Here is a 27,944-nt window from a genome sequence, read left to right as displayed (position 1 = left end):
ATGCATAGAGCCAGGATTCTAGATGCTGATGACTTAGTTGGAGAGAAAAGATATTATAGTATTGCTCTGTTGTAAGACATGAGATCATGAGTCATATGGATGACACGTTTAACAGGTGGATTTGGTAATCATCCTTATACTAACTTAACTAACTTATAAACCCTTACACTACTTATACACCATTTTACACCCTTATGCTACTTAAGTAACTTAGGCATTTTCCTTAATTTTCTTATTTGCAAAATAAAGAATGCAGACTAGAATTTCCCTTAGCTTCTCTTATATTTGATTTTCCCCTGTCCAATAAGATGTAATGATTTTTGCCATTTGGAGTAAATGCTAACTCAGTTGTTGTTCAGCCACCTGGTCATGTCCGACTCTTTTCAATCCCATGGACTGCAGCATGCCAGGCCTCCTTGACCCTCACCATCTCCCAAAGTTTGCCTACATTCATGTTCCTTGCATCAGTGATGCCATCCAGCCATCTCATCCTCTGACATCTGCTACTCCTTCTTCCCTCAGTCTTTCCCAGCATCAGGGACTTTTTCAATGAGTCTGCTGTTTGCATCAAATGACTGAAATACTGGAGCTTCAGTTTCAGCTTCAGTCCTTCCAATGAATATTCAGGGTTGATTTCCCTTAAGACTGACTGGTTTGATCTTGTTGCTGTCCAGGGGACTTTTGGGAGTCTTCTCTAGCACCACAGTTCAAAGCATCAATTCTTTGGTGTTCTGCCTTCTTTACAGTCCATCTCTCACCCAATGTATGTAACCACTGGGAAGACCACAGCCTGACTATGTAGATCTTTTGGGGCAGAATAATGTCTCTGCTTTTCAATACACTGTCTAGGTTTGTCATAGCTTTCCTGCCAAGAAGTAATTGTCTTTTGATTTCAAGGCTGCAGTCACCATCTGCAGTGATTGTAGAGCCCAAGAAGAGAAATTTTGTCATTACTTCCACTTTTCCCCTTCTATTTGCCATGCAGTCATGGGGCCAGATGCCATGATTTTAGTTTTCTTTAATCTTGAGTTTTAAGCCAACTCTTTCAATCTCCTCCTTCACCCTCATCAAGAGGCTCTTGAGTTCCTCTTCCCTTTCAGCCGTGAGAGTGGTATCATCCATCACATATCTGAGTTTGTTGATGTTTCTCCTGCCCATCTTCATTCCAGCTTGTAATTCATCCAATTCAGCATTTCTCATGATGTGCTCAGTATATAGGTATAACAAACAGAGTGACAGCAGACAGCCCTGTTGCACTCCTTTCTCAATCTTGAACCAATCAGTTGTTCCATCAGTTCAGTTCAGTTCAGTTGCTCAGTCATGTCCAACTCTGCAACCCCATGAATTGCAGCATGCCAGGCCTCCCTGTCCATCACCAACTCCCGGAGTTCACTCAGACTCACGTCCATCGAGTCAGTGATGCCATCCAGCCATCTCATCCTCAGTCGTCCCCTTCTCCTCCTGCCCCCAATCCCTCCCAGCATTAGAGTCTTTTCCAATGAGTCAACTCTTCGCATGAGGTGGCCAAAGTACTGGAGTTTCAGCTTTAGCATCATTCCTTCCAAAGAAATCCCAGGGCTGATCTCCTTCAGAATGGACCGGTTGTTCCATACAGGGTTCTAATTGTTGCTTCTTGACCCACATACAGGTTTCTCAGGAGACAGGTAAGATGGTCAGTTATTCCCACTTGTTTAAGACTTTTCCACAGTTTGTTATGATCCACACAGTCAAAGGCTTTAGCATAGTTGATGAAACAGAGGTAGATATGGTTCTAGAATTCCCTAGCTTTCCCTATAATCCAGTGAATGCTGGCAAATTGACCTCTGGTTCTTCATCCTTTCCCGAACCCAGCTTGGAAATTGAAGTTCTTGGTTCACAAAATGATGAAGCATCGCATGCAAGATTTTAAGGACGTCCTTACCAGCATGGGAGACGAGTGCAACTGCCCAAAGGTCAGCACACTCTTTAGTACTACCCTTTTCGGGAACTGGGATAAGGATTGACCTTTTCCAATCCTGTGGCCACTGCTGGGTCTTCCAGATTTACTGATGTATTGAATGCAACACCCTGATGGCATCATCCTTTAGGGTTTTGAATAGTTCTACTGGAATTAGAAGTCAAGTCGGCTTTAGAAAGTGCTGCTGTTAATAAAGCTAGTAGATATGATGGAATTCCATTAGAACTATTCAAACGCTAACATATTACTTGATGTTTTAGAAAAATATGTTTCAAAGCCAAAATCATTTGTCGAGACAAATAAGGATATTTTATAAAAGGTAGATTATCATTCAAAACTATGGATTCTGAATTCACTCAAACCTGTAAACACATTATAGTTCTGTGTACTGTTGGTAAACTGATTCACCATCCTTAACCTTCCTTTTCTATAAAATGAGGCAAATAATATCTAAATGCAATAATGCATGTCATATTATCTGACACACAAAAGCACTTACACAGAATATCTGTAACTGTAAGCATTATCTGCATAGCATTTTTTTCCTTTTCTAAGTCCCTCTATGTTAGCCATATATTTTTATCTTTAAAATACTCTATATGGTAGTATTATTCCCACTCTGCATTTGAAGAAAGCAAATCACATAGAAGCTCAGTCACTGCCATAGGGCATTTAAGGGAACAAATTTATCTCTCGACACACATAAACAGAGATAGAGAAAGTGTAAAGTAAGAGTTCCCTGACTCCTCAAGGATGTCAAATTTTGCACAACTATTTTCATCCTAATAGACTCAATCTTTAAAAGTTTATTTCCACAACTTTAAATACCTTCCCTTTACACACTGCTGAAAAGATGCACTGTGGTGTGTGTGAATGTGTGTATATAAAGTGAAGGTTGCTTAGTTGTGTCCAGCTATTTGTGACTCCATGGACTTTTATAGAGTCCTTGGAATTCTCTAGGCCAGAATACTGGAGTGGGTAGCCTTTCCCTTTTCCGGGGGATCTTCCCAACCCAGGGATCAAACCCAGGTCTCCCACATTACAGGTGGATTCTTTACCAGCTGAGCCACAAGGGAAGCATGTGTGTGTATATGGGCTGAAAAAGTTATCATTGAATTGTGATTGGTAGATGGAATTATTAACTTCATATTTTGTATGTTTTTGATTCATAACTTCAAAGAATTATCCAGGTGAAAAATATTCCTTTAAGATAAGGGTAGAAGGCACAAGAGAAACAAAGAGCTCGTGGACTAGGACTTTCTCTGTATCATAGTGTCCACAGTCCACGGGCAGAGTCAGAAATAGAACTGAATTAAAATATTTTATTTTGTATCATTCCAATGTTGCTTAGAAGCTTAGAAAATGTTTATCATCTCAGCCTTAATGTTTTATTTTTTCCTCTGTGGTCCATAGTTGGAGCAAGAAGCTACTCAATCTGTCAACAAGATTAAAAAAAAAAAAAAAAAAAAAAAAAACCTCTTTGCTATTCTGAGGAAAATAATGCATGAGTTGAAAATTCTTAAGGGTTAAATGGTTAATTGCAGCCGCATTTGTTAATACAAAGTTGCTAAACCCACATTTATGCAGCAATCACACCATGGAAGCCTTGAGACTATTTGGTTCTTATAAAACTACCTATGGGTCACACACTAAATGCAGCAGTATAGTTCTTTTTTAATTTAACAGGTAGTTTTGTGACTGTGAGTCTTTTAAATATGAACTGAATTATGGAAAGCTGATCTATACACCATTACTTAGCTATCTGTCAGTCACAATTCAGGTCTAATCTTTATTAGCTCTCTGCAGAAGTGTCCAAGACTGATCACAAATTCCAGAAGTGACATAATGGTTTGTCATGGAAATGTGGCTTTCATATTCTTGAAGATTTAGAAACCAGGACTCCAAAAAAAGAGACTACTTTGACAAATAACTACTCTAGTGTGGGTTGTTCTGCTACAATTCTTAGGGAGGAAGGTATCCTAGAAACAATCATAAAAATAGATGGATCTTGGGTGATCCCTATGCTTTTTCTCATTTATCTTCCTCTTGCTTTTTTTGAACAAAGGCTTAAAGGAACCATGACAATAATAAAATTTGGTATACAATGAAGGTTATTATTTTTTCCACTGGCATGAACTCATAGGTCAAATGGAAACATACTGACAGCAGTTCAGATGTTTAAACAGGAAAACTGACGGCAACAGTTCATTTCTTAAAGAAAACTGCTGACTGCTTCCTGACTGTGTCAGTTCTTGCCACAGAGCTCATCAAGGTATATTTGGTTTCAAAGGAATCAGCACCACCTCATGCCAAACCTAAAAAAGAGAATCTAACTCTAAGGGGTTTTGAAAATTAAAAAGTATAATAATGTAAAATACATGCATCTGGGGATTAAAAGCCTTCAAAGTTCTCAAAGCAAGAATGGCAGACCTTTAAGCAAAGGTCTCAAACAATTTCAGAGAAAGGTCCAAAACTAGGATTGTCCGGCAAAGCTTCTTTTCACTGGGGAAGTGGATGAGGCTATTAAGCTCCTGCACTGACAGTCATTGACTAGGCTGTCCAAGAGATGGGAAACCACTCAAGAAGTGGCTATCTTTAGCCAAGAGCAGTCACCAGGATGGGGAGTCGTTAGCCATCATTTTCACCACTTCTGTACTCTTTGTATTTATTCGAGTTTTTCTCTGTCACTTTTCTTTTTCCTGAAAAACTTCCTTTAACAGTTCTTTTACCACAATACTTTTGGCAGTAAATTCTCTCAGCTTTAGTTTGTCTGAAAAAAAATTTTTTTTTTGCCTTCATTTTTTAGGATATTTTCACTGATCCTAGAACTCAGGCTTTAGTTTTCACTTGATTTTTGTGTTATCATTTGAAAAATGTTCTTTCATTGTCTTTTGGCTTGAATTTCTGAAAAGAAGTCTGCTCTAATTCTTTGTGTTTCCTCTACACAAAATGTGCCTTTATCTCTGGCTTTCTTCAAGATTTTCTCTTTCTCTTTCTTCAGGATTTTCAGAAGGTTAACTGTGATGTGACAGGTTTTTGTTTGTGGTTTTATTCTGCTTAGGGTTCTCTGGGATTCTTGGATCTTCGGTTTGATGCATTTCATTATTGCGGGAAAATTATCATCCTTTATTTCTGCACTCACATCCCTTCTTCTTCTAGGATTCTAAGTACCTACATCACAGAGTATTTGATATTGTTCCACAGCTTTTGGGGATCTGAAGGCCCCCCTCCACATACACACACACAGACATACACTCTTAATTCTCTTCATACTTAACTTTAAATAATGTCGATTGATTTATCATCAAAGTCAATGCTTGTTTCCTCAGCTCTATCAACTCTATGAATGATCCAGTCAAAGGAATTCTTTGTCTCTGACACAGCCATTGTATACCTGGCATTTGCATTTGATAATTTCTTCTAGTTTCTTCCTCTCTGCTGAAATCCCCTAATGTTTTCAAACATACTGTCAACCTGTTTCATTATTTTTGAAAACATTTTAATTGCCATTATTTTACAATTATGCAGTCTCTGTTATAAACTGAATGTTTGCCCCCCTCCAATTCATAAGTTGAGGCCCTAACCACCAATGTGACTATTGGGATATAGGGCCTATAAGGACCTTATAAGAGTTAGTTGAGGTCATAGGATGGAGCGCTAATCTATTAGGGCTGAAAAGAAGCAGAATTGCCAGCACTTTCTCTCTCTCTCTCTTTCTCTCTCTCTCTCTCTCTATCTCTCCCTGCCATGTGAGGGCACAGTAAGAAGGTGGCCATTTACAACCTGCCTATCCTGGGCAGCAGGAAATAGAAAAAGGAATTATGTACATGGGGAAATGGGGGAGAACAATTATAGTAGGTTGTTGTTCAGTTGCTCAGTCATGTCTGACGCTTTGTGACCCCATGGACTGAAGCACGCCAGGCTTTCCTGTTTTTCACCATCTCCTGGAGCTTGCTCTAACTCATGTCCATGAAGGCAGTGATGCCATCCAACCAGCTCATCCTCTGTTGTCCCCTTCTCTTCCTGCCCTCAACCTGTCTCAGCATCAGGGTCTTTTCCAATGAGTGGGCTCTTTGAATCAGGTGGCCAAAGTATTGGAGCTTCAGCTTTAGCATCAGTCCTTCCAAAGAAATCCCAGGGCTGATCTTCAGAATGGACTGGTTGGATCTCCTTGCAGTCCAAGGGACTCTCAAGCATCTTCTCCAGCACCGCATTTCGAAAGTGTCAATTCTTCGGCACTCAGCCTTTTTTCAATGTCCAGCTCTCACATCCATACATGACTACTGGAAAAACCGTGGCTTTGACTATACAGATGGTAGTAGGTAGATTCTTGCAAACACTGTGGTGCAAAATGCATCCAGGCCATAGCTCGAAGCTCCTCCAATCTGGCAGATTCTCATCTCATACAGAGCATTGACCACCTCATTTCAGGCTTGTCTCCAGAATGAATGGAAGAGACACTGAAATGACCTATCTCCTTACTAATATCATTATATAGTATATACATCATTTATACTACTTATTTGCTGATTCAGCAGTAAAGTGAAATGGAAGCTCAGACTCGAGCTCAGACTGAGTTATTATTCATGCCGGTCTTCAAATACAGTCTAGCTCATATCCGGGGTTGCCCAGATAGATAAACTTGTACACACACACATAGACACAGATTCCTCAGATCTCTTCATTTTCCCAAGACTTGTTGTAGCCTCTCCCATTATCAACATTCCTCACTTGAGTGGTACTTTTGTGTTTTTACAACTTATGAACCTTCAGTGACATATATCATACAAACCATAATATAAATCATAGTTTACATTATGGCTCACTCATGGTGTTGCACATTCTATGTAGAATGTGATCAATCATTACGGCATCATACAGAGTATTTACACTGTTCTAAAAATCCTCTATTACAATACCATATAGTTGAAATCACATAGTGTGTAGCTTTTCATATTGTCATAAAGGCTTTACTTGACTTACTTCACTGAATTCTCACAAAATAAGTATGCTATTAAATCCATGTTCCTAATGAGAAATTTGAAGCTGAGTGAAGCTAAATAAGTGATATTGAAGTCATGATTTGTTTGATTCTATGTTCTTTCCCACTACATTAGTCTATACTACCTTCTAAAATTCATACAGGTTTTATTATTAAACACAGCACCAAACTTTCTACTTAAATTAGTTTCCAAATATGGCCAGCTAATTAATAGGCAAGCTTTCTGGAATTCTCACAAAAAAACACACACATACATAATATACACACAAATTAATAAAATAAGTGGAAAATCTTATAATTTAATGTATAAATTTTTTAAGACTATAATGTAATTTTTGAGAATTTAATGTAAGAAAATTTTAAGAATTTTTAAATAGTAATTTAAAATATTTGGATGTTAAATACTACAAAATCCTGATGAAAAAAATCAAAGATAGCAGAAATAATGGGAGATATATATCATCTCCATGAACTGGAAGAATCAGTATTTTCAAGATGTCAATTCTTTGTGTACTGATCTATAGATTCAATGCAATTTCAATCTTAAACCCAGCAACAGTTTTGTAGGTATTGAAGGGATAATATAGCATTTTATACACAAAGACAAAGGAAGTAAAGTAGCTGGAACTTTTTTTTTTAAGAACTATGTTAGAGGACTCACAACATCTGACTTCAAGACTTACTATAAAGTTGTAATTTTAAAGACACTGGGGTATTGGTAAAAGGCAGACACATAGAGCAATGGAATAGAATAGATAAAGTGCAGGTATACCCACAATATAGGTCAACTGATATTTAACACAGAGCAAATATGATTCAATGGAAAAATTATGCTGAAAAAGTTGGACATCCATATACAATAAATAAATAACTCTTTTCCCCTTCCTTGCACAATATACAAAAATTAACTCAAAATGGAATAAAAACTCAAGTGTAAAAACTAAACATTATAAAACTCACAGAAGAAAATATAAAAGAAAATCTTTGTAACTCTGGGTAAAATAAAAACTTTATACAAAAGTTGCTTATATAAAACACAAAATCAACATCCATGTTTACTAATATTGATAGCTTTGACTTCACCCGAATTTTAAAGTTCCACCTTAAAGAAGATACTATGAAGATATTACAAAGACAAAGAACATATATAAGAAAAAACATTTATAACACAAAAATCATACAAATACCAAAGGATTTGTATTCAAATACATATATATAGAATACATATATATTTAAAACAGCACAAAAATAAGTAAATAACTCAATTTTAAAAAATAGGGAAAATATTTGAATAGGCACATCGCTAAAGAAGATATACAGATGGGAAAAAAATAATATCTAAAGAACTTGGCATTAAAAATGCAATTAAAGTCAACTATATTTGAAAAGACATAATAATTATATTCTCAGATAAATGATCTTATATATAGAAAATATTAAGCAGTACACACAAACTTACTCAACCTATTATAACTAATAAATAAGCTGGGCAAAGTTTCAGGATGCAAGGTCAATTCACATAAAATACCGTATTTCAATATACTGCAAAAAAAAAAATCTAAAAAAAAGAGAAATAAATGATAACATATATAACAGGGAATGGCAAACCACTTCAGTATTCTTGCCTTGAGAACCCCATGGATGGTATGAAAAGGCAAAATGATAGGATACCAAAAGAGGAACTCCCCAGGTCAGTAGGTGCCCAATATGCTACTGGAGATCAGTGGAGAAATAACTTCAGAAAGAATGAAGGGATGGAGCCAAAGTAAAAACAATACCCAGTTGTGGATGTGACTGGTGATAGAAACAAGGTCCAATGCTGTAAAGAGCAATATTGCATGGGAACCTGGAATGTTAGGTCCATGAATCAAGGCAAATTGGAAGTGGTCAAACAGGAGATGGCAAGAGTGAACGTCAACATTCTAGGAATCAGTGAACTAAAATGGACTGGAATGGGTGAATTTAACTCAGATGACCATTATATCTACTACTGTGGGCAGGAATCCCTTAGAAGAAATGGAGTAGCTATCATGGTCAACAAAAGAGTCCTCTTGAGAAACTTGCCTCTTGAGAAACCTGTATATAGGTCAGGAAGCAACAGTTTGAACTGGACGTGGAACAACAGACTGGTTCCAAACAGGAAAAGGAGTACATCAAGGCTGTATATTGTCACCCTACTTATTTAACTTATATGCAGAGTACATCATGAGAAATGCTGGGCTGTATGAAGCCCATGCTGGAATCAATATTGCTGGGAGAAATATCAATAACCTCAGATATGCAGATGATACCACCCTTATGGCAGAAAGTGAAGAGGAACTACAAAGCCTCTTGATAAAAGTGAAAGAGGAGAGTGAAAAAGTTGGCTTAAAGCTCAACATTCAGAAAACGAAGATCATGGCATCCGGTCCCATCACTTCATGGGAAATAATGGGGAAAGAGTGGAAACAGTGGAAACAGTGGCAGACTTTATTTTGAGGGGCTCCAAAATCACTGCAGATGGTGATTGCAGCCATGAAATTAAAAGACGCTTACTCCTCAGAAGGAAAGTTATGACCAACCTAGATAGCATATTCAAAGCAGAGACATTTTTTGCCCACAAAGGTCTGTCTAGTCAAGGCTATGGTTTATCCAGTGGTTATGTATGGATGTGAGAGTTGGACTGTGAAGAAAGCTGAGCACCTGAAGAATTGATGCTTTTGAACTGTGGTGTTGGAGAAGACTCTTGAGAGTCTCTTGGACTGCCAGAAGATCCAACCAGTCCATTCTAAAGTAGATCAGTCTTGGGTGTTCATTGGAAGGACTGATGCTGAGGCTGAAACTCCAATACTTTGGCCACTTCATATGAAGAGTTGACTCATTGGGAAAGACTCTGATTCTGGGAGGGATTGGGGGCAGGAGGAGAAGGGGACGACAGAGGATGAGATGGCTGGGTGGCATCACTGACTCGGCGGGACATGAGTTTGAGTAAACTCCGGGAGCTGGTGATTGACAGAGAGGCCTGGCGTGCTATGATTCATGGGGTCGCAAAGACTCAGACACGACTGAGCAACTGAACAGAACTGAACATGTATAATAGCATCAAAAGGAATAAAATGCTAGGAATAACTAAATAAGTGCGAACTTATATGCTGAAAATTGCCAAAATCTGTTGAAATAAATTACAGCAGATCTAAGTAAATGGAAAGACATTTCCATTTCACATTCATGGATCAGGAGACTTAACATTGTTAACATTCAACATAATCCCTATCAAAATTCCACATATTTTTTTCTCAGGAATGACATACTTATCCCAAAATTCATATGGAAATTCAAACAACTCATAATAGCCAAAACTATATTGAAAAACAAATAACAAAATTGGAGAAGGACTCACATTTTCTGATTTTAAAACTTACAACAAAGCTACAGCAATTAAGACAGAGTGGTACTGACATAATAATGGACATACAGATCAATGGAATAGAACTGAGTCAAGAAATAAACACTCTTATTTATAGTCTATTGATTTACAGGGTTCAATTAGAAGATAGTAGCCTTTTCAGCAAATGGTTCTGGAACTAATGAATTTGTTGTTGTTAGCAATTGATAAGTCATGTCTGACTCTTACTCGACCCATCTTCCCAACGCAGGGATCAAACCTGCATCTCCTGTATTGTAGGCAAGTTCTTTATCACTGAGCAACCAGGAGACTGCAAAAAACTAATAATATTAGATTTTTCTTGTATATGCAATACCATAACTGAAAGCTAATTCAAAGCTAATCTAATACATAAATATAAATCTATAAAACTCCTAGAATAAAACATAAGTTCAAATCTTTGTAATTTTAAATTAGTTAATGGTTTCTTAGTATGAAGCCAAATGCACAAAGAACAAAATAAAAAAAGAGGTCAACAGAACTTTGTCAATATTTAAAACTTTTGACTTTCAAAGGGTACCATCAAGAAATGAAAAGACAACACACAAAATGGAAGAAAACTTTACAAATTACATATCCAATAAGGGACTTGCCTCTAGAATATAGAAAGAACTGCTGCTGCTAAGTCGCTTCAGTCGTGTCCGACTCTGTTCTACCCCAGAGACAGCAGCCCACCAGGCTCCCCTGTCCCTGGGATTCTCCAGGCAAGAACACTGGAGTGGGTTGCCATTTCCTTCTCCAATGCATGAAAGTGAAAAGTGAAAGTGAAGTCGCTCAGTCGTATTCGACTCTTGGTGACCCCATGGACTGCAGCCTACCATGCTCCTCCGTCCATGGGATTTTCCAGGCAAGAGTACTGGAGTGGGTTGCCATTGCCTTCTCCAATAGAAAGAACTACTATATCTCAATAATAAAAAGATAACAATTCAATTTGCAAAATGAGTCAAAGATTTAAACTAATATTTACCTAGATATATATACAAGTAAGCAATAAGCAAATGAAATTACATGTAACATAATTTGCCATGGGGGAATTGCAAATCAAAGCAACAATGAGATATATCCACTAGGATGACTATAATCAAAGGCAAACAATAAGTGTTGACAAGGATGAGTAGAACTGAAACCCTCACACACTGATGGTAGGCATGTAAAATGGTAGAGCCTGGTACCACTAGAAAAGGACCTGGCAGTTTCTCAAATGGTTAATACAGGATTATCACATGTGGTAAATATAGAGTCATCACATGACCCAGGAATTCCACTGTTAGGTATGCACCCAAGAGAAATAAAAACATATGCCCACACAAAAACCTGTATAAAAATGTTCATTAAAATTACAAATAATAGCCAAAAGGTAGAAAGAGCCCAATGCCCAATAACTTATGAATAAACAAATAAATCATGATATACCCACACACAGAATTAGCCCTAAAAGGGAGTGAAGTACTGGTGCCTGCTACCCATGATGAAACTTGAAAACATCATGCTGAGTGAAAGAAGCCAGTCACAAAAGGCCACATGTTGTTTGATTTCACTTATACATAGCATCAAGAAAAGGCAAATCTACAGAGACAAAAAGTAAATTAGTGATTATCTAGTTAAGGTGAGATAAAAATGCTTTAAAATTGATTGTGATGGTTGTACAACTCTGAATATTCTAAAAATCACTGGAATGTATATATTTTAATAGGCAAAATTAATCGGTAATTTTAATAGGTAAAATTTAATAGGTAAAATTTTAATAGGTAAAATTATATCTTTATAATTTTATCATAAAAATGATATTCAATATCATGAGTAATTAGGGAAACGCAAATTAAAAGCATAATAAAATAATTAAATACATTAGAATGGCAAAACAAAAACTTTGACAATACCAAGTACTGGCAAGGATATGGAGCAACTGGAAATTGTACACATTGCTGGAGGGAAGGCAAAATAGCCATTTTAGAAAAAAAAAAGTTTGACAATTTCTTATTAAGTTAAACATGCAGGTACCATACAACTCTCTGTACCATATAAGAAATCTACACTGCTTATTTCTGGCGAATTAAAGTGCCAGTCCAATTCTATCTCTAAAATACCCTTCTTTCTACTTCTTCTTTGCCTAATTTGACTTTTTTTTTAAAGACAGTTTTATTTATGTATTTAACTTCTTCACTGCCTGGCATGTGGGATCTCAGCCCCCTGGCCAGGGATAAAACCTGTGCCCCCTGCATGAAGTGCAGAGTCTTAACCACTGGACTACCAGGGAAGGCCCTAATCTGACTTTTAAACAAAAAATCCTTTTATGTTGACAGCTTAGAAGACAGTTCTCCAAACATGTAATGTTTTTATCCTAAACCTACCCAATAACCATAAATGTCCTCATAGAACATAGTAGTTCATCCACATCATTATCACAACCATACACAATTAACATTTACTGCCACCTTGACAATAAGCTCCAACAGGGCAAAGTCTATCTTTTTCTGTCTGTGATTGAACCCCCAGCACCAGCACAGCTCATGCCTTAAAAAAATACTTATTTGAGGATAGATGTCTTTTTGCAAACATAATGCCAACTCTTTAGACATCATGTTGCTAGCAAAGGAAAATTAAAACAACTAGATGTTCTCCTTTGACACAATGAATAATAATTTGACTATAGCTATAGTTGGAGTGAAAGAGTGAGAAGGAGAGTTTAAGTGAAAGAAAGATGGGGGAAGGAGAAAGAGAATTTGTAGCAGTCATTTAACAGACTGATTCAAAGCACAAAATTCAAACCCTCTAAAGATGTTCTGCCTTTCTTTTGGAATTCCATGCATAATTTCCAAAACTGTCAAGGAATGATCTAGAAACCTCAAGTCTCTTTTCATGTTCCTTATACTATAGACAAAGTCATCAAAGGAACGCAAAGTAAATTTGACTCAATTTTCAGTAAATTTAACTCAAATGGGAGCATTTTTTTAAAAAGCATCAAATATAACACTTCCTTTTGCAGAAAGTGTCAGGCTAACTGATTTCTTATAAAAGAAATGTGTTGAACATACACAAGTTATGTTAACTGGGTTTAACGTACATATGAAATGCCCTTCGCCAAGATCCCCCTTTATGTCTCCCATTTCTACCCTAGAATTGCTTCCAAGCAACAGAGATGATAAGAGGAAATCTTATCTTCTCTGAGCTCTTAACCCTTTTCAATTTACCTCCTATTTCAAAAATTAATTACTAGAGGAAAGAAAATGGAAATGAACCCACTTCCCTAAACAACAACTTCTTTCCATATTTTACTACCTAGCTTCAATACCCAATTCTTAACATCAGGACATTCTCCAGATATTATCTACATTTCCTACAAAAATACTTCTTGCTAAAGCTTGTCTTTCAAAACTTGACCTAGAGCAGAGACTGAAAATCTACTTGTCTCTGGCATTATATATTGGCACAAATGATGAAATTCTAGTTTTGCTTTAATTTTGTTTTAAAGTGATTTAGTTATCTACACCTAGAAATTAAAAGAATTTTACATTGAAATCTGTATTTCTCGGTTCTTTTAAGAAATTATAATGTCAGAATCCAGGATCTGCATTTATGCATACCAATACCTGACCAAAGATGAGTGAGGCCAGTCATTTACATTAGGTTTATCTCCTCCATTTCATCAGAGGCCCATCCCACGGAACCCTTACCTTCATTACTAGCTTGTCCTCCACTGTAAACATCTGAATTTTCTGCCCCTACCTTAGTGATGCTCTGCACCACAAGGCTGCAAAGGGACTAAGTAAAGGGGACACCTCTAAATGCATATTTACGTTAGGAAGAATACTTCTAATACAGTGCTCTGCAAGTTTTAATTTAATAGGCTTTTGTAGACTAAGAATGCTAAATAGTGTAAATAACACTGATTATAAGTCAAAATATATTTCAAGTTCTGGAAAATCACCTTACAAATGAACTACCTGTAGTGATCTCATTTAGGTCTTATATCCTGGACTAACCACAAAGCTAAATAGTTAACCAAGAGTTATGAAGAACACCTGAATGCAGAAGTATTTCACGAGTGTAAACGTGTGCTTCTGACTTTCTGCTTCTCTAGCTAAGGAAGGCGGAATAAGATTAGAGATTCTTAGGAAAAAAAAATATGAAGTCAACTCTTGGAACTTTTGCAACTTGATCCACTTACTGGCAGATCTCTCATCTAAAAGGCATTCAGAAGGGTTTCTGCCCTCACCATCAAGGGATTAAATGAGTAAAACCTGGGTTCACTATTTTTAAATTTGTTGTGCTACCTTTATTTGTTTAATCCCTGCTATTGATAAAACCAAGTTGATTCCCTACTCTGCCATTTATTAGATGTGTGACATTAGGCTAGTTGCTTCATTTCTTCCAGCAACAGTTTCCTTATCAGCAAAATGGTAATAAAATATCTTTCTCAATCATATTGTGAGCATTAATATGAGGTATGTGGCCCACTGGAGAAGGGAATGGCAAACCACTTCAGTATTCTTGCCTTGAGAACCCCATGAAGTGTCAGACTTTATTTTTCTGGGCTCCAAAATCACTGCAGATGGTGAATACAGCCATGAAATTAAAAGATGCTTACTCCTTGGAAGAAAAGTTATGATCAACCTAGACATATATTCAAAAGCAGACATTACTTTGTCCACAAAGGTCCATCTAGTCAAGGCTATGGTTTTTCCAGTAGTTATGTATGGATGTGAGAGTTGGACTGTGAAGAAGGCTGAGCGCTGAAGAATTGATGCTTTTGAACTGTGGTGTTGGAGAAGACTCTTGAGAGTCCCTTGGACTGCAAGGAGATCCAACCAGTCCATTCTGAAGGAGATCAGCCCTGGGATTTCTTTGGAAGGAATGATGCTAAAGCTGAAGCTCCAGTACTCTGGCCACCTCATGAGAAGAGTTGACTCATTGGAAAAGACTCTGATGCTGGGAGGGATTGGGGGCAGGAGGAGAAGGGGATAACAGAGGATGAGATGGCTGGATCACTGAACTCGATGGACGTGAGTCTGAGTGAACTCAGAGAGTTGGTGATGGACAGGGAGGCCTGGCGTGCTGATTCATGGTGTCGCAAAGAGTCAGACATGACTGAGTGACTGAACTGAACTGAACTGAACTAAATGAGTATAAAGTTCTTTGCATGACACTGGTACAGATTGCTGAATAATTTATTTTCCTTTATTTTCTTCCCTTGTTTTTCTCTTCTTATTACTAAAAAAAGTCACTTTTATCCTATGAAATCCATAAAATAACCACCCTTCCAAACTTTATTTAACTTCATCCAAGTTATCTATGCATAAAAAACAGACAAAAAAAAAAAACCTCTTCTTGCTGGTTTCTAGAATTTTAAATGTCAGTAAAAGATTATTTAATCCTTTGTTTTCCATCTATGGATAATTAAATTGAATTCCATAGAGGCTAATTAATTTGCTAAAGTCACCTAAGCAGGTGAGTCAAACCCATACATTTTAAAACACAAAAGATAAAAATGAAACCAGTTTTAAACAGCAGGAATCTGTATAAATGACCTCTATAGATCACATTGTAGGGACTCTCTCTATTTTTTATTAATTGAGTGGAACAGTGAATTGATTAAATAAAAATCAGATTATCTCCAACTTGCATAATCAGACTATTGATTAAAAAAAAAAAAGTTTGGTGGCTTCTAGGTCTCAGATTATTCATCAGTAATTGTCAGCATGTTTGCTTGTTAACTTTTGGCCAAATACAATCATGGAGAGTAATATGGGGAAGTTTTCAGTTTCAGAGAAGTTTTGTATTAATTAATTATACACCAAAATATTGAGTATACAACTTCAGCACAAGATATTTTTGCACATGCCTATTTTTCACCTGTTAATGCTCCTGAAAAACACTTGTATCTGTATCTGGAAGTTGTATACATTCAACAACTACAGTATATTTGAAATTACCTTATAAAATGAATTTTCTAAAAGGAAATTTTCATTGCTCATCAGGATTTTGGAGATTCAAGTAAGCTCTTTCCAGATAAGATTTTTGGGAACAAAAAAAAATGTTAAAAGAGAAGGAAGGGAAGAAGACACCCAATAAAACTGTCCACATTATGTGGCATTTTAATGTGTCAACATTTTCAATCTTACTATTATCTTCACTTTACAATGGAGCATGTCATTTGAATGCAGAGTTCCAAAGAATAGGAACAGGAGATAAGAAAGCCTTTTTCAAAGTTCAGTGTAAAAAAGTAGAGGAAAACAATAACATGGGAAAGACTAGAGATCTCTTCAAGAAAATTAGAGATACCAAGGGAACATTTCATGCAAAGATGGGCTCAATAAAGGACAGAAATGCTATGGACCTAACAGAAGCAGAAGATATTAAGAAGAGGTGACAAGTATACACAGAAGAATTATCCAAAAGAGATCTTCATGACCCACATAACCATGATGATGTGATCACTCACCTAGAGACAGACATCCTGGAATGTGAAGTCAAGTGGGCCTTAGGAAAAAAGGCTAAAAAAAAAAAGCTAGTGGAGGTGATGGAATTCCAGTTGAGCTATTTCAAATCCTAAAAGATGATGTTGTGAAAGAGCTGCACTCAAAATGCCAGCAAATTTGGAAAACTCAGCAGTGGCCCCAGAACTGGAAAAGGTCAGTTTTCATTCCAATCCCCAAAAAAGGCAATGCCAAAGAATTCTCAAACTACAGCACAATTGGACTCATCTCACATGCTAGCAAAGTAATGCTCAAAATTCTCCAAGACAGACTTCAACAGTATGTGAACTGTGAACCTCCTGATGTTCAAGTGGGATTTAGAAAAAGCAAAGGAATCGGAGATCAAACTGCCAACATCTGTTGGATCATCAAAAAAGCAAAAGAATACCAGAAAAACATGTACTTCTTCTTTATTGACTACAGCAAAGCCTTTGACTGTGTGGATCACAAAATGTGGAAAATTCTGAAAGAGATGGGAATACCAGACCACCTGACCTGCCTCTTGAGAAATCTGTATGCAGGTCAGGAAGCAACAGTTAGAACTGGACATGGAACAACAGACTGGTTCCAAACTAGGAAAGGAGTACATAAAGGCTGTATATTGTCACCCTGCTTATTTAACTTATATGCAGCGTGCATTATGAGAAATGCTGGGCTAGATGAAGCACAAGCTGGAATCAAGATTGCCGGGAGAAATATTAATAATCTCAGATATGCAGCTGACACCACCCTTATGGCAGAAAGCGAAGAGGAACTAAAAAGCCTCTTGATGAAAGTGAAAGAGGAGAGTGAAAAAGTTGGCTTAAAACACAACATTCAGAAAACTAAGATCAACATGTCCAGTCCCATCACTTCATGGCAAATAGATGAGAAAACAATGGAACCTGTGACAGACTTTAATTTTTTGGGCTCCAAAATCACTGTAGATGGTGATTGCAGCCATGAAATTAAAAGACACTTGCTCCTTGGGAGAAAAGCTATGACCAACTTAGACAGCATATGAAAAAGCTGAGATATTACTTTGCCAACAATGGTCCATCTAGTCAACGCTATGGTTTTTCCAGTAGTCATGAATGGATGTGAGAGTCAGACTATAAAGAAGCTGAGGATTGAAGAATTGATGCTTTTGAACTGTGGTGTTGAAGAACCCTCTTGAGAGTCCCTTGGATCATAAGGAGATCCAACCAGTCCATCCTAAAGGAAATCAGTCCTGAATATTCATTGGAAAGACTGATGTTGAAGCTAAAACTCCAACACTTTGACCACCTAATGTGAAGAGCTAACTCGCTGGAAAAGACCCTGATGCTGGGCAAGATAGAAGGCAGGAGGAGAAGGGGATGACAGAGGATGAGATGGTTGGATGGCATCACCGACTCTATGGACATGAGTTTGAGTAAGCTCCGGGAGTTGGTGATGGACAGGGAAGCCTGGTGTGCTGCAGTCCTGGTGGTCACAAAGAGTTGGACATGACTGAGTAACTGAACTGAACTGAATGCCCTTCACAGGTCAGACATGAGATACTGAGCAACTTTCCAAAGAATATCAAGAAAGTCTTCATATTTCACTTTTTACTAGTAAGTCATACTGTTACAATCTTTAAAGATTTCCTAGGATTAATGGACATTCAACTACTTTTTTATACACTAATTCATTCAACAATGATTTATTGAATGTTTCACTTACTTGTATATCCAGCCAGAGAAACAAAAACGAAGGCTCTAGATAGTATTGTCAGGAATCCAGCACACATAGGGAACACATGTTAAATGGATCAGGTAATGAATGAATGAACACATTTTAAATGAATCAGGTAATGAATGAATATACTCCTGTCCTCAATTGCTAATCATTTGTCTAGAACTGCACTGTCTAAAACATTGCCATGAGCCACTTGTGGCTATTTTGCCCTTATTATATGGCTAGTAAAGATAGGCCTTAAGTGTAAATATACACCAGATTTCTAAGACTTAGTACAAAAAAAGATGTCTCATCAATAGTTTTTATATTAATTATATATCAAAATAATAATAGACTGTACTGGATTAAATAAAGCATCATTAAAATTAGTTTACCTATTTATAATTAGAATGCCTACTAGGAAATTTAAAATTATGTATGTGGCCTGGCTTCTGTTTCTATTGGATACCATTAAGTCTTGAGATATTTGTCTATTCCAATTTCATCATTACAACTAAGTTTCTTCTTTCTATTTAATGTATGATAATAAATTAGGTTTTAGATGCAGTTATTTTTAAATGACAGTTTATGTTCATGAGATTTGAATCAGTTATTAAGGGGAGAAATTTTTATGTTTGGATGCAAAATTGCCCATATACAATATGACTTCCCTTTAGAGCCTTCCCTGGTGACAAGCAACTTGCTGGATCCAGTTCTCTAAGATGAAATCTTAATTTCTTCACCCTGGCATTCAAATATTCAAGGCTATTCATGAACTACCACTAACTTACTTTACACTACCAATTTAATAATCTAGATTTCATTTCTACTATATTCTTGCAACACAGGGATGAGAATTGTGCCTTTATTTATGCTGTATCTCCACTCAGAGTTCTAGTTTTTCAAATCCAAATTCTGACTAGTTTTCAAGGTTTAATGTAAATATTGCTAACTTCATGCTGAATTTCCAAACCAATCTCACATAATTTTCTTTCTCCTTTTAATTCCAAAACACTGTATTCCATTCAAAAATACCTGTATTTGTTATGGAAAGTCTCCGACTTATCTCTAATTGTCTTACTAATCTTTCCCTATATTCCAAAGATCATGAATAGAAAATATAGTGGACTTTTGGACTCAGAGGGAGAGGGAGAGGGTGGGATGATTTGGGAGAATGGCATTGAAACATGTATACTATCATGTAAGAATTGAATCGCCAGTCTATGTCTGATGCAGAATACAGCATGCTTGGTGCTGGTGCACTGGGATGACCCAGAGAGATGTTATGGGGAGAGAGGTGGGAGAGGGGTTCATGTTTGGGAACGCATGTACACCCATAGTGGATTCATGTCAATGTATGGCAAAACCAATACAGTATTGTAAAGTAAAATAAAGTAAAAATAAAAATTTTAAAAAATAAAAATAATAATAATAAATAAAATAAAATATGGAAAGGTCACTCACCATGCTTTCAGGATAGGTTTTAAGAATCAAGTTCATCATGTCTTTTAGCTAAAAGAAGGTTACAATGCTGAGCAGTTTCTAATCCAGGGAGTGGGCAGTCACACCTGTGTGCTCTATTCCATATAAGCAAAAACATTTCTGACTTAGCTATGATATCCCCTCACCACCAAAAGAGGAGCGCTGCCAAGATACTCACTGAGAACAGTTGTTAGTTTTTGTACAAGTGTAAATATCAGTTTGTTCTTTTTCTTTTTTTCTTGAGGGGTGGAAAGGAGGAAGAATGGGATAGGACTCTAAAAGCCTGATTTATTTATATCCAAACATATCCTTATTTTATAACAGATGATCAATTAAAGCATTGTGCGACATTTGAACAGCATTCTGTCAAAATGCAACAATATTAGTAGAGCTGATAGCAACGAGCACTTCTTGCAAACAGCTAGAGTCCCCTCTAAAGTCTTCTCTCTTGGCACTGGGGCTTTGCTAAATCCGGCTTGCCATTTTGTGAGTGGGAACAATCAGCTTTGTAGGTTGGAGGGAAGTATTATAATTAAATGTCCACCCACTTTTTCCTTTTTGATGAAAGGCTCCCATGAAACTTACTAAAATAAGGTACATCAAGACAGATGAATTTTTGATGAGTAAGTCAAAGCACTGACGAAGCTGGCTTTTCACATCAAGAAACTTCACTAATTCACAGGAAATTTTTAGGCCTAGATTATTAACACTGTCATGCTTAGAAATAATTAATATGATAATATCCATGGAACAAACAGGAGATTTTACCATTCAGTTGGTAGCAAGCATAGTGTTCTGCATGATTTACTTGCTGAAAACAAATAGTAATACAACCAAAAAGAATAATGGTGGAATGTTTAAGATTTAATTTTAGAGAAAAATTAAATAATAGCCATTATAAAATCAATGCCTTAATTTAATATATAATAGTATGGTTTTGCAGAGAAGGCAATGGCAACCCACTCCAGTACTCTCACCTGGAAAATCCCATGGACAGAAGAGCTTGGTAGGCTGCGGTCCATGGGGTCACTAAGAGTCGGACACGACTGAGTGACTTCACTTTCACTTTTCACTTTAATGCATCGGAGAAGGAAATGGCAACCCACTCCTGTGTTCTTGCCTGGAGGATCCCAGGTACAGGGGAGCCTGGTGGGCTGCCATCTATGGGGTCACAGAGTCGGACATGACTGAAGCACCTTAGCAGCAGCAGCAGCAGCAGCAGCATGGTTTTGAACAATAGTTATATTACCACATTAAAGTTACAAACTGTATCTCTGAAGTGGGCAAAATTCTTAAAAGATGTTATCAAATTGTTACAAATTCCTTCTGAAGGAGATCTGGAGCAGGGTTTATAATGCCTGGTTAGGCTGGGAGGGATTGGGGGCAGGAGGAGAAGGGGACGACAGAGGATGAGATGGCTGGATGGCATCACTGACTCGATGGACGTGAGTCTGAGTGAACTCCGGCAGTTGGTGATGGACAGGGAGGCCTGGCGTGCTGTGATTCATGGGGTCACAGAGTCAGACACGACTGAGCGACTGAAATGAACTGAACTGAACTGAGCAAAGGCACTTGCTATTATCACTGTGAAGTATTATTTTAAAGCATCCTTGTACAATAGAGTAGAAAGGGACGCTACTAAATAATTGGGATCAGGCGTATATCTCAAGTCCAGTTACTGGAACTCTTCAGTCAACTTTTCAGAGAGAAAGAAGACTGCATTGGTTTTAGGAATGTGTTTCTTCATTCAAGACAGATAGATTGAGAACTAGTTTATAGATTTTGCTATTAGAGAAGGTTTAAAGCGATAAGAAATAAAATCCCAAGAATTACTGAATATTTTTATTTTTAAGGTAAAATTAGTATTTTAAACTTCCTGTTTAATAGTATGATTGGTGGCAGCCAGTAGAGTTAACGGTGTGCTAAGACGTCATCAGTGCTGTGGAGCACAATTCAATGAGCGCATTTGTATTAATTGCTAATCATATTTAAAATGTCAGCCTCTTGACTCCTGCCTCTCATTCCTATGGTGTCTTGATGGGTTTAAAAACACAGACTAACTGGGATGTTCAAAGTAGGAAAGCTTTGCATAATAGTTACTTACTTCAACATTAAGAAAATATTAGCCACAAGGATCTAAGTTCTCCAGTTACTGAAACTGCCCATAGTTTTTAACCTTCATTTCACCCATGGTCATTTTATATTAAACTTACAACATAAAACACACATTTTATATTAGACTTATACTAAACTTACTACTTACTAAATAATAAAATAGACATGACTTCACTAGAGAATGAGGATGTTTAGGCCTAATTTATTGGTCACTCTGCTTCTCATTCCTATTTCTTTCTCCAATGCTCTGAATATTTTTTGTTTTCTACATATTTCCCATAGAATTTCTTACCATTTTGTGTGTGTGTGTTTTTTTTTTCCTTCATCTTCAGTTCTACATTTTTACTATTCCTTTCGTAGAAGTTACAAGTTAGCCATTATCTAAAGCATTCCTTTAAACAGCATGGAGTTTTTCTCCAAAGATCTGACAGGAATTCTTTAAAAATGGACATTTTTTTTTTTTCTCACATTTAAGACTTCCCTCAACAAGTTCACGTTTAGATTGCAGATTTCTCTGACAGAGTTGAGGTATCAAAACCCAGACAGACTGAAAATAGTTTTTCTTGAAGTCATTTAGAATCTAAGACTTTTGCCCTGCTATGTCAGATAACCCAGCTTGGAAACAAGATGGGTATATGTGCATGTCTGTATAGAGGCAGTGGTAAGGAAAAAGGAGGTGGTAAGACTGGCAAGCAACCTATACAAAGTGAACTCACAATATCCTCTGAAAATGATATATTTGAGCTGTCTTATGTACTCAGACTCTGCCCCAGACACTTCTGTCTCAATGTTTGTAGTAAATTAATGATGATTTTCTCTGTTGCTTTGGTTAGACAGCTCCTTTCAAAAAAAGGATTTTCACAGGAGATAAATGCAGCGCTCCTTCTCCCCCACCCTGCCGCCCAACTCTTGATATATATAAACAACCCAGTGTTCAAGCAGTATACTTAAAAACCATTTTCATTTTCTTCTACGTCTTTATCTCTTAGAACAGTAAGACTGTCTCTCTTGCAATGTGTCAGATCTTACAATGTTAGAAACTGGTAGTGACCTTGGTTGTTATTTTGTTTAACCTTCATTTACAGCTGAAGCAAATAAAGCCCTGAGGAGAGAAGGGTAGATTAAAGGTGGTCACAAATATTATGCTGCTCCTTCCAGCCAGAGGTGGAGTCTCATGCCCCCTCCTATCCCTCTGTGTTTGGGCAGGCCCTGTGAGCACTTCAGCCAATAAACTACCGTGGAAACTGTACTCTATCAACTTCTGGGCCCAGACATTAAGGGAATGTCAGCTCTACTTCCTGTTTCTGACTTGCTCTTGGGACTTCTCATCTCAGAACCTAGAAATTATGCTGCAAGAAGCTGAAGCCACATGGAAAGGCTGTATATAGGTTTGTGCTCCAGTCAACAACCACAGCTAAGCTCCCAGCTGACAGATAGCATGAACTTTCAGACTTGTGAATGTACCATCTTGGATGTCTAGCCTAGTCAAACCTTTGAAGGGCTTCATCTCCAACCAACAGTTGACAACAAGAACATGAGACACCCTACATAAGAACTGCCCAGTCAACAAGCAAATCAATAAGAAAATAATCGTAAATAATAAATTACTGTTTTAAAGCACTAAGTTTGAGGATGTTTGTTAATTAGTAAAACCTTATTGGAACTGAAGGCAAGTTTCTAAGTAATACCAGAATGAGAACTGGAACATTCCAAAGCCAACATAACCTCATTATAATGTGTTAAGGGAACAAAGAGAGTTGAATAAGACCCATTCTCCATCCCTCGGTGACTCAAAATTCCAAAAATCTATTATTGTTTCATATTCACATTAAATATAAAATGTTCAAAATCCTTTAAAATTTAAAATAGATTCTTAGAGCTCCATCTACAGAATAGTAAACTATCATTTTGTAATAAAATTAAGATAGCATTCTCAAGGGTCCTGGAAGGCAGCACCTTCCTAATAAGTTTTATGCAAGAAAGAATACATTAGGTTAATTGATTTGGGGAAAATTTTAAAGAGGTCTCTTTACATCTGGATTTTTCAGAAATGTAAAATCTCCATGAAGACAAATAGAACTTTTTCCCCAAAAACTGTGTGATCAAGGAGTCCCTCGTTGAGCACCTTAAGAGATTTATGTCTCATTAGAAACTAAACTGAAAATAGGAGTAAGGATGAAATATTAGCAGAAACCAACTTCTACTCTCAGAATTTTTCACTAAAAAGTTACTTTCATAATTTAGTGTTCCTTCAGCTTAGAAAACACACTTCTAGACAAAAGGTTTATGATTCATAGGGACAACATTTAGTTTGGTGCCTTTAATGACTTGCTCCTTCTGTTCTGCTCCCTTTTAATTTTTAACATTTTCCTGTGGGAATAGTTAATAAATATTTGAGGAATGAGTACAAGAAGGAATATATAAATAAATAATAAGCAATTCACTGGATTAGTTAAATTCAAGGAAACCTGGAGCTCAGCTTTGACTCTTCATTAGCTTGGTCTGGGTTTTGTACTTTATTTCCACATAAGGCCAACAGGAATTATATCCATTGCCCTGTCTCACAGAATTCTTGGGAACTTCAAAGATTTCAAAGTTGGAGGTAGGGCAGTTTTAGGGCTGAAATTATCGTAGGAACCACCTATTATCCACTCCTTTCATTTTCTAAATGTGAGGATTGGGGTGCAGAAAGTTGATAGTGGAAGTGCTAGTTACATGGAAACTTCCTTCCCAGCAGATACACATGAAAAATGTTGGGAAAGTCTTCTACCTTAGTAATTATTGTATAGAATGCTGTGTTTCTAATTCAAGTGGTGACTATTTCTAATACAAGTTTGATAAGCAATGTGGGCCCCCAAACACATGTTCCACCACAGAGTTCATGGCCTATATGGGAAGGTTCTGGCAATCAAAACATTTAATAATCAGCACAGCATGAATGAATGAATGAAGTCACTCAGTCGTGTCCAACCCTTTGCGACCCCGTGGACTGCAGCCTATCAGGCTCCTCTGTCCAAGGGATTTTCCAGGCAATAGTACTGGAGTGGATTGCCATTTCCTTCTCCAGTAGATCTTCCCAACCCAGGGATCAAACCTGGGTCTCCTGCATTGTAGACAGACGCTTTATTATCTGAGCCACCAGGGAAGTCAATCAGCACAGCATGGGACTGACAATGAGTCTAGACACAAGCCAAAAACAACTGGTAGAGTCATACTAATGGGTACTAGTTCAGTATGAGAATCAGTTTAACCACATTTTCCCCTTCCTGCCACTGGTTCCTGGGCTTGTGAGTACTCTCACCTTTTTACTGGTGTTGAGCATTCTTCCACTCGGGTTTCTCTTATACCATGACTGCAATACTGATGTCCTTTATTATAGCAGATTTCATTATCTGTCTTCTAGGCATTTTCCAGCACTACATAGCTCCTTCATATGCCAACCCACCTCCCAAAACATGGGATATGTCTCTAGTTTCCAAGCAGAAGAGGATTATAGTTTTATTATCATCTCCTCTTGCCTCTACTGGGACATGGACCAATCCACTATCTCTACTTAATTACTCTGTGTTTCTCTATCCCTGTATATCCTACATTCTACAGTCATGTTTCATAGTTGAATATGATTTGAAAGGCTGAGGAGTAACATAACCATGAAAAGATGAGAAACAATAAAATGGCATGAGAGAGAGCATCTAATACTTTTAAATTAGAATATGAAGAAAATATTTGTAATGATAAAAGCTAAGTTTAACCAGGTTTTTTGTGTGTGTTTGTAGCTCTGAAAAGAAAATGCATTAAGAAAATATATTCATCATATTTTCACAATTCTTTCTAAATAAACTGTTCCTTTTGCAAGCCAATGGGGAATAGTTCATACAATTTGAGATACATACCTTCATATTACTTTGGCCCATCTCTGTTTCATTTGCTATAAATGGTCAAAAGTTTGTATTTGAGCTCAGTTCAGCTATAAATGCAGAATGAGAGCCCTATTCTCTTGGATTTAGAGTAGTTATAATTCCAGCACACTTACCTCTACAAGCCTGCTGGTGTGTTCACGGAATATTGCAACATATTCTTTTATTTCCTTTTCCCGGCCATTCTTGGCAGCTTCAATGAGAACCAGAAGTGGGACTGTTGTATCCAAAAAAGAGTCTGACACATGATCTATGATAGCCTTACGGAGCTGAGGAGAAGTAAAAAATTCAGTTTTATTTTCCCCCCCAAGGAAATGGTTCATATTATTTCATATTTTTGCAATCTCTGTAATTACAAAATTCCTTTTATATATTTTTGTACTGTCTTTTAAAATCATAATATTTAAGATTGTATATGTGTCACTTACAAAGCTGAAACAAGGTAAATATCCAAGAAAAAAAGTTATTGAGCAATAGCTTTGTTGCTCTCAAAAATTACTATTTTTTTCTTAAACTGTACTTAGCCTAGAGGTCAAATTATAAGTGATACTACTCCATTTTTCCCTCAAAGAAATTGCACTCTTATAATGTTTATGCATGTGTAAAAACAACATTGTACAGCATGTATTTTCATAATTACAAAATTACAAAATGTTTTCTACCTTGTAGGAAGAACTCATGATAAATTTTGATTAGCTAAATTGTAGACTTCAAGGTAATTAAACCAAGTTAGATCACTGATTATGCCTGTTGATAACAGATTAATAGAGCAAGGAGAATAATAAATGAGTTTGATGTCCAATTTTCTTTGTTTGCATTAATTGTTCTTGCCCTCACACCTTAAATTATTAAACAAGTATAACATTCTGCTACAATTAGTTCTTTTAAATTAGATTATGTGTAAGCTTATAAATGACAATCAGGCAATTATTCTACTCAGCAGATATTTTCTGAAATTTAAAACTAAGTTGGAAAATTAATGCATTATATTTATATAATATTGAGTTTTTAAGGATCACAATATCTTGAATGTTTCATTAACAATGTCAATGAGTATGAATGGTTCCAAAGTTTTTAGTCAATTCCTTCACTTAATTTAATAACCTATGTAATAAAAACAAAGATATGAATAGCTATCAGACAGAATCTTTAATTTGCCTTCTGTGAAAATTACATTTTACTATATATTCATGTTGATGTATGGCAAAACCAATACAATATTGTAATTAACCTCCAATTAAAATAAATAAATTTATATTAAAAAAAAACAAGAGATACTTATTCTGGTTTTGGATTACATGAGAATTAATATACTTTAAGGGGTTGAATGATGTAGTTACATGGAAAAAACAAAACACTGTCTCTCTTCCATTAACAATTATAGGATAAATCCATAATAGTTATAGATTTGGGGGAAGAAAATACCTTTATCTAAGGTAGTGGTGCTTTCTCAGAAGAACTGTGAAATTTTATGGCTACCAACAATTTCACAAAGGCAATAGGAAGATCCCCAAGGAAAGATTCTGCTTTGCATTCAGAAAGTAAATTACTAACAGCAACTAATTAACAGTTACTGAGCAGTTACTTCCACACGGTGTAGATTGCTAAGTGCTTCCAGGAGAGGGAAAGACCTTAAGTGAATGAGCAGTTTGATGTCCACAAAGGGTAGACCAGTGAAGTCAGACAACAGTAAGTTGGAAGTTAGCTGGCAACTATAAGGTGTTAGTTCTACATACATAAGAGAAAAGTAGAGGAAATCTCTCAGAGGTGGAGTTGTTTTCAATGACCTTCTCTTCCTTTTATCCTTTTCTTCTTTCATTAACATATAGAAGGAGGGCCAAGAGAAATTTGCACTAAAGATATGGGATTGAAAGCCAGCACACATATGGCAGGT

The 27,944-nt window shown here is 36.7% G+C and overlaps 1 protein-coding gene across 2 annotated transcripts in view; it reads right to left on the bottom strand.

Moving 5' to 3' along the window:
* Window positions 1-27,944, bottom strand: part of CTNNA3 (catenin alpha 3) — a 1,853,842-nt gene that overhangs the window by 848,675 nt on the left and 977,223 nt on the right. For both annotated transcript variants that reach the window (XM_018042551.1, XM_018042552.1), the window contains exon 9: window positions 26,167-26,319. In XM_018042551.1, coding sequence (XP_017898040.1) covers window positions 26,167-26,319 — 153 coding nt within the window. The remainder of the gene's footprint in view (window positions 1-26,166; window positions 26,320-27,944) is intronic.

This window comes from Capra hircus, chromosome 28 (genome assembly GCF_001704415.2).
Source record: "Capra hircus breed San Clemente chromosome 28, ASM170441v1, whole genome shotgun sequence".
In the NCBI taxonomy this organism is placed as follows: domain Eukaryota; kingdom Metazoa; phylum Chordata; class Mammalia; order Artiodactyla; family Bovidae; genus Capra; species Capra hircus.
Note: the sequence above shows the minus strand (reverse complement) of the source record. Positions and strands in the feature narration are given on the sequence as shown.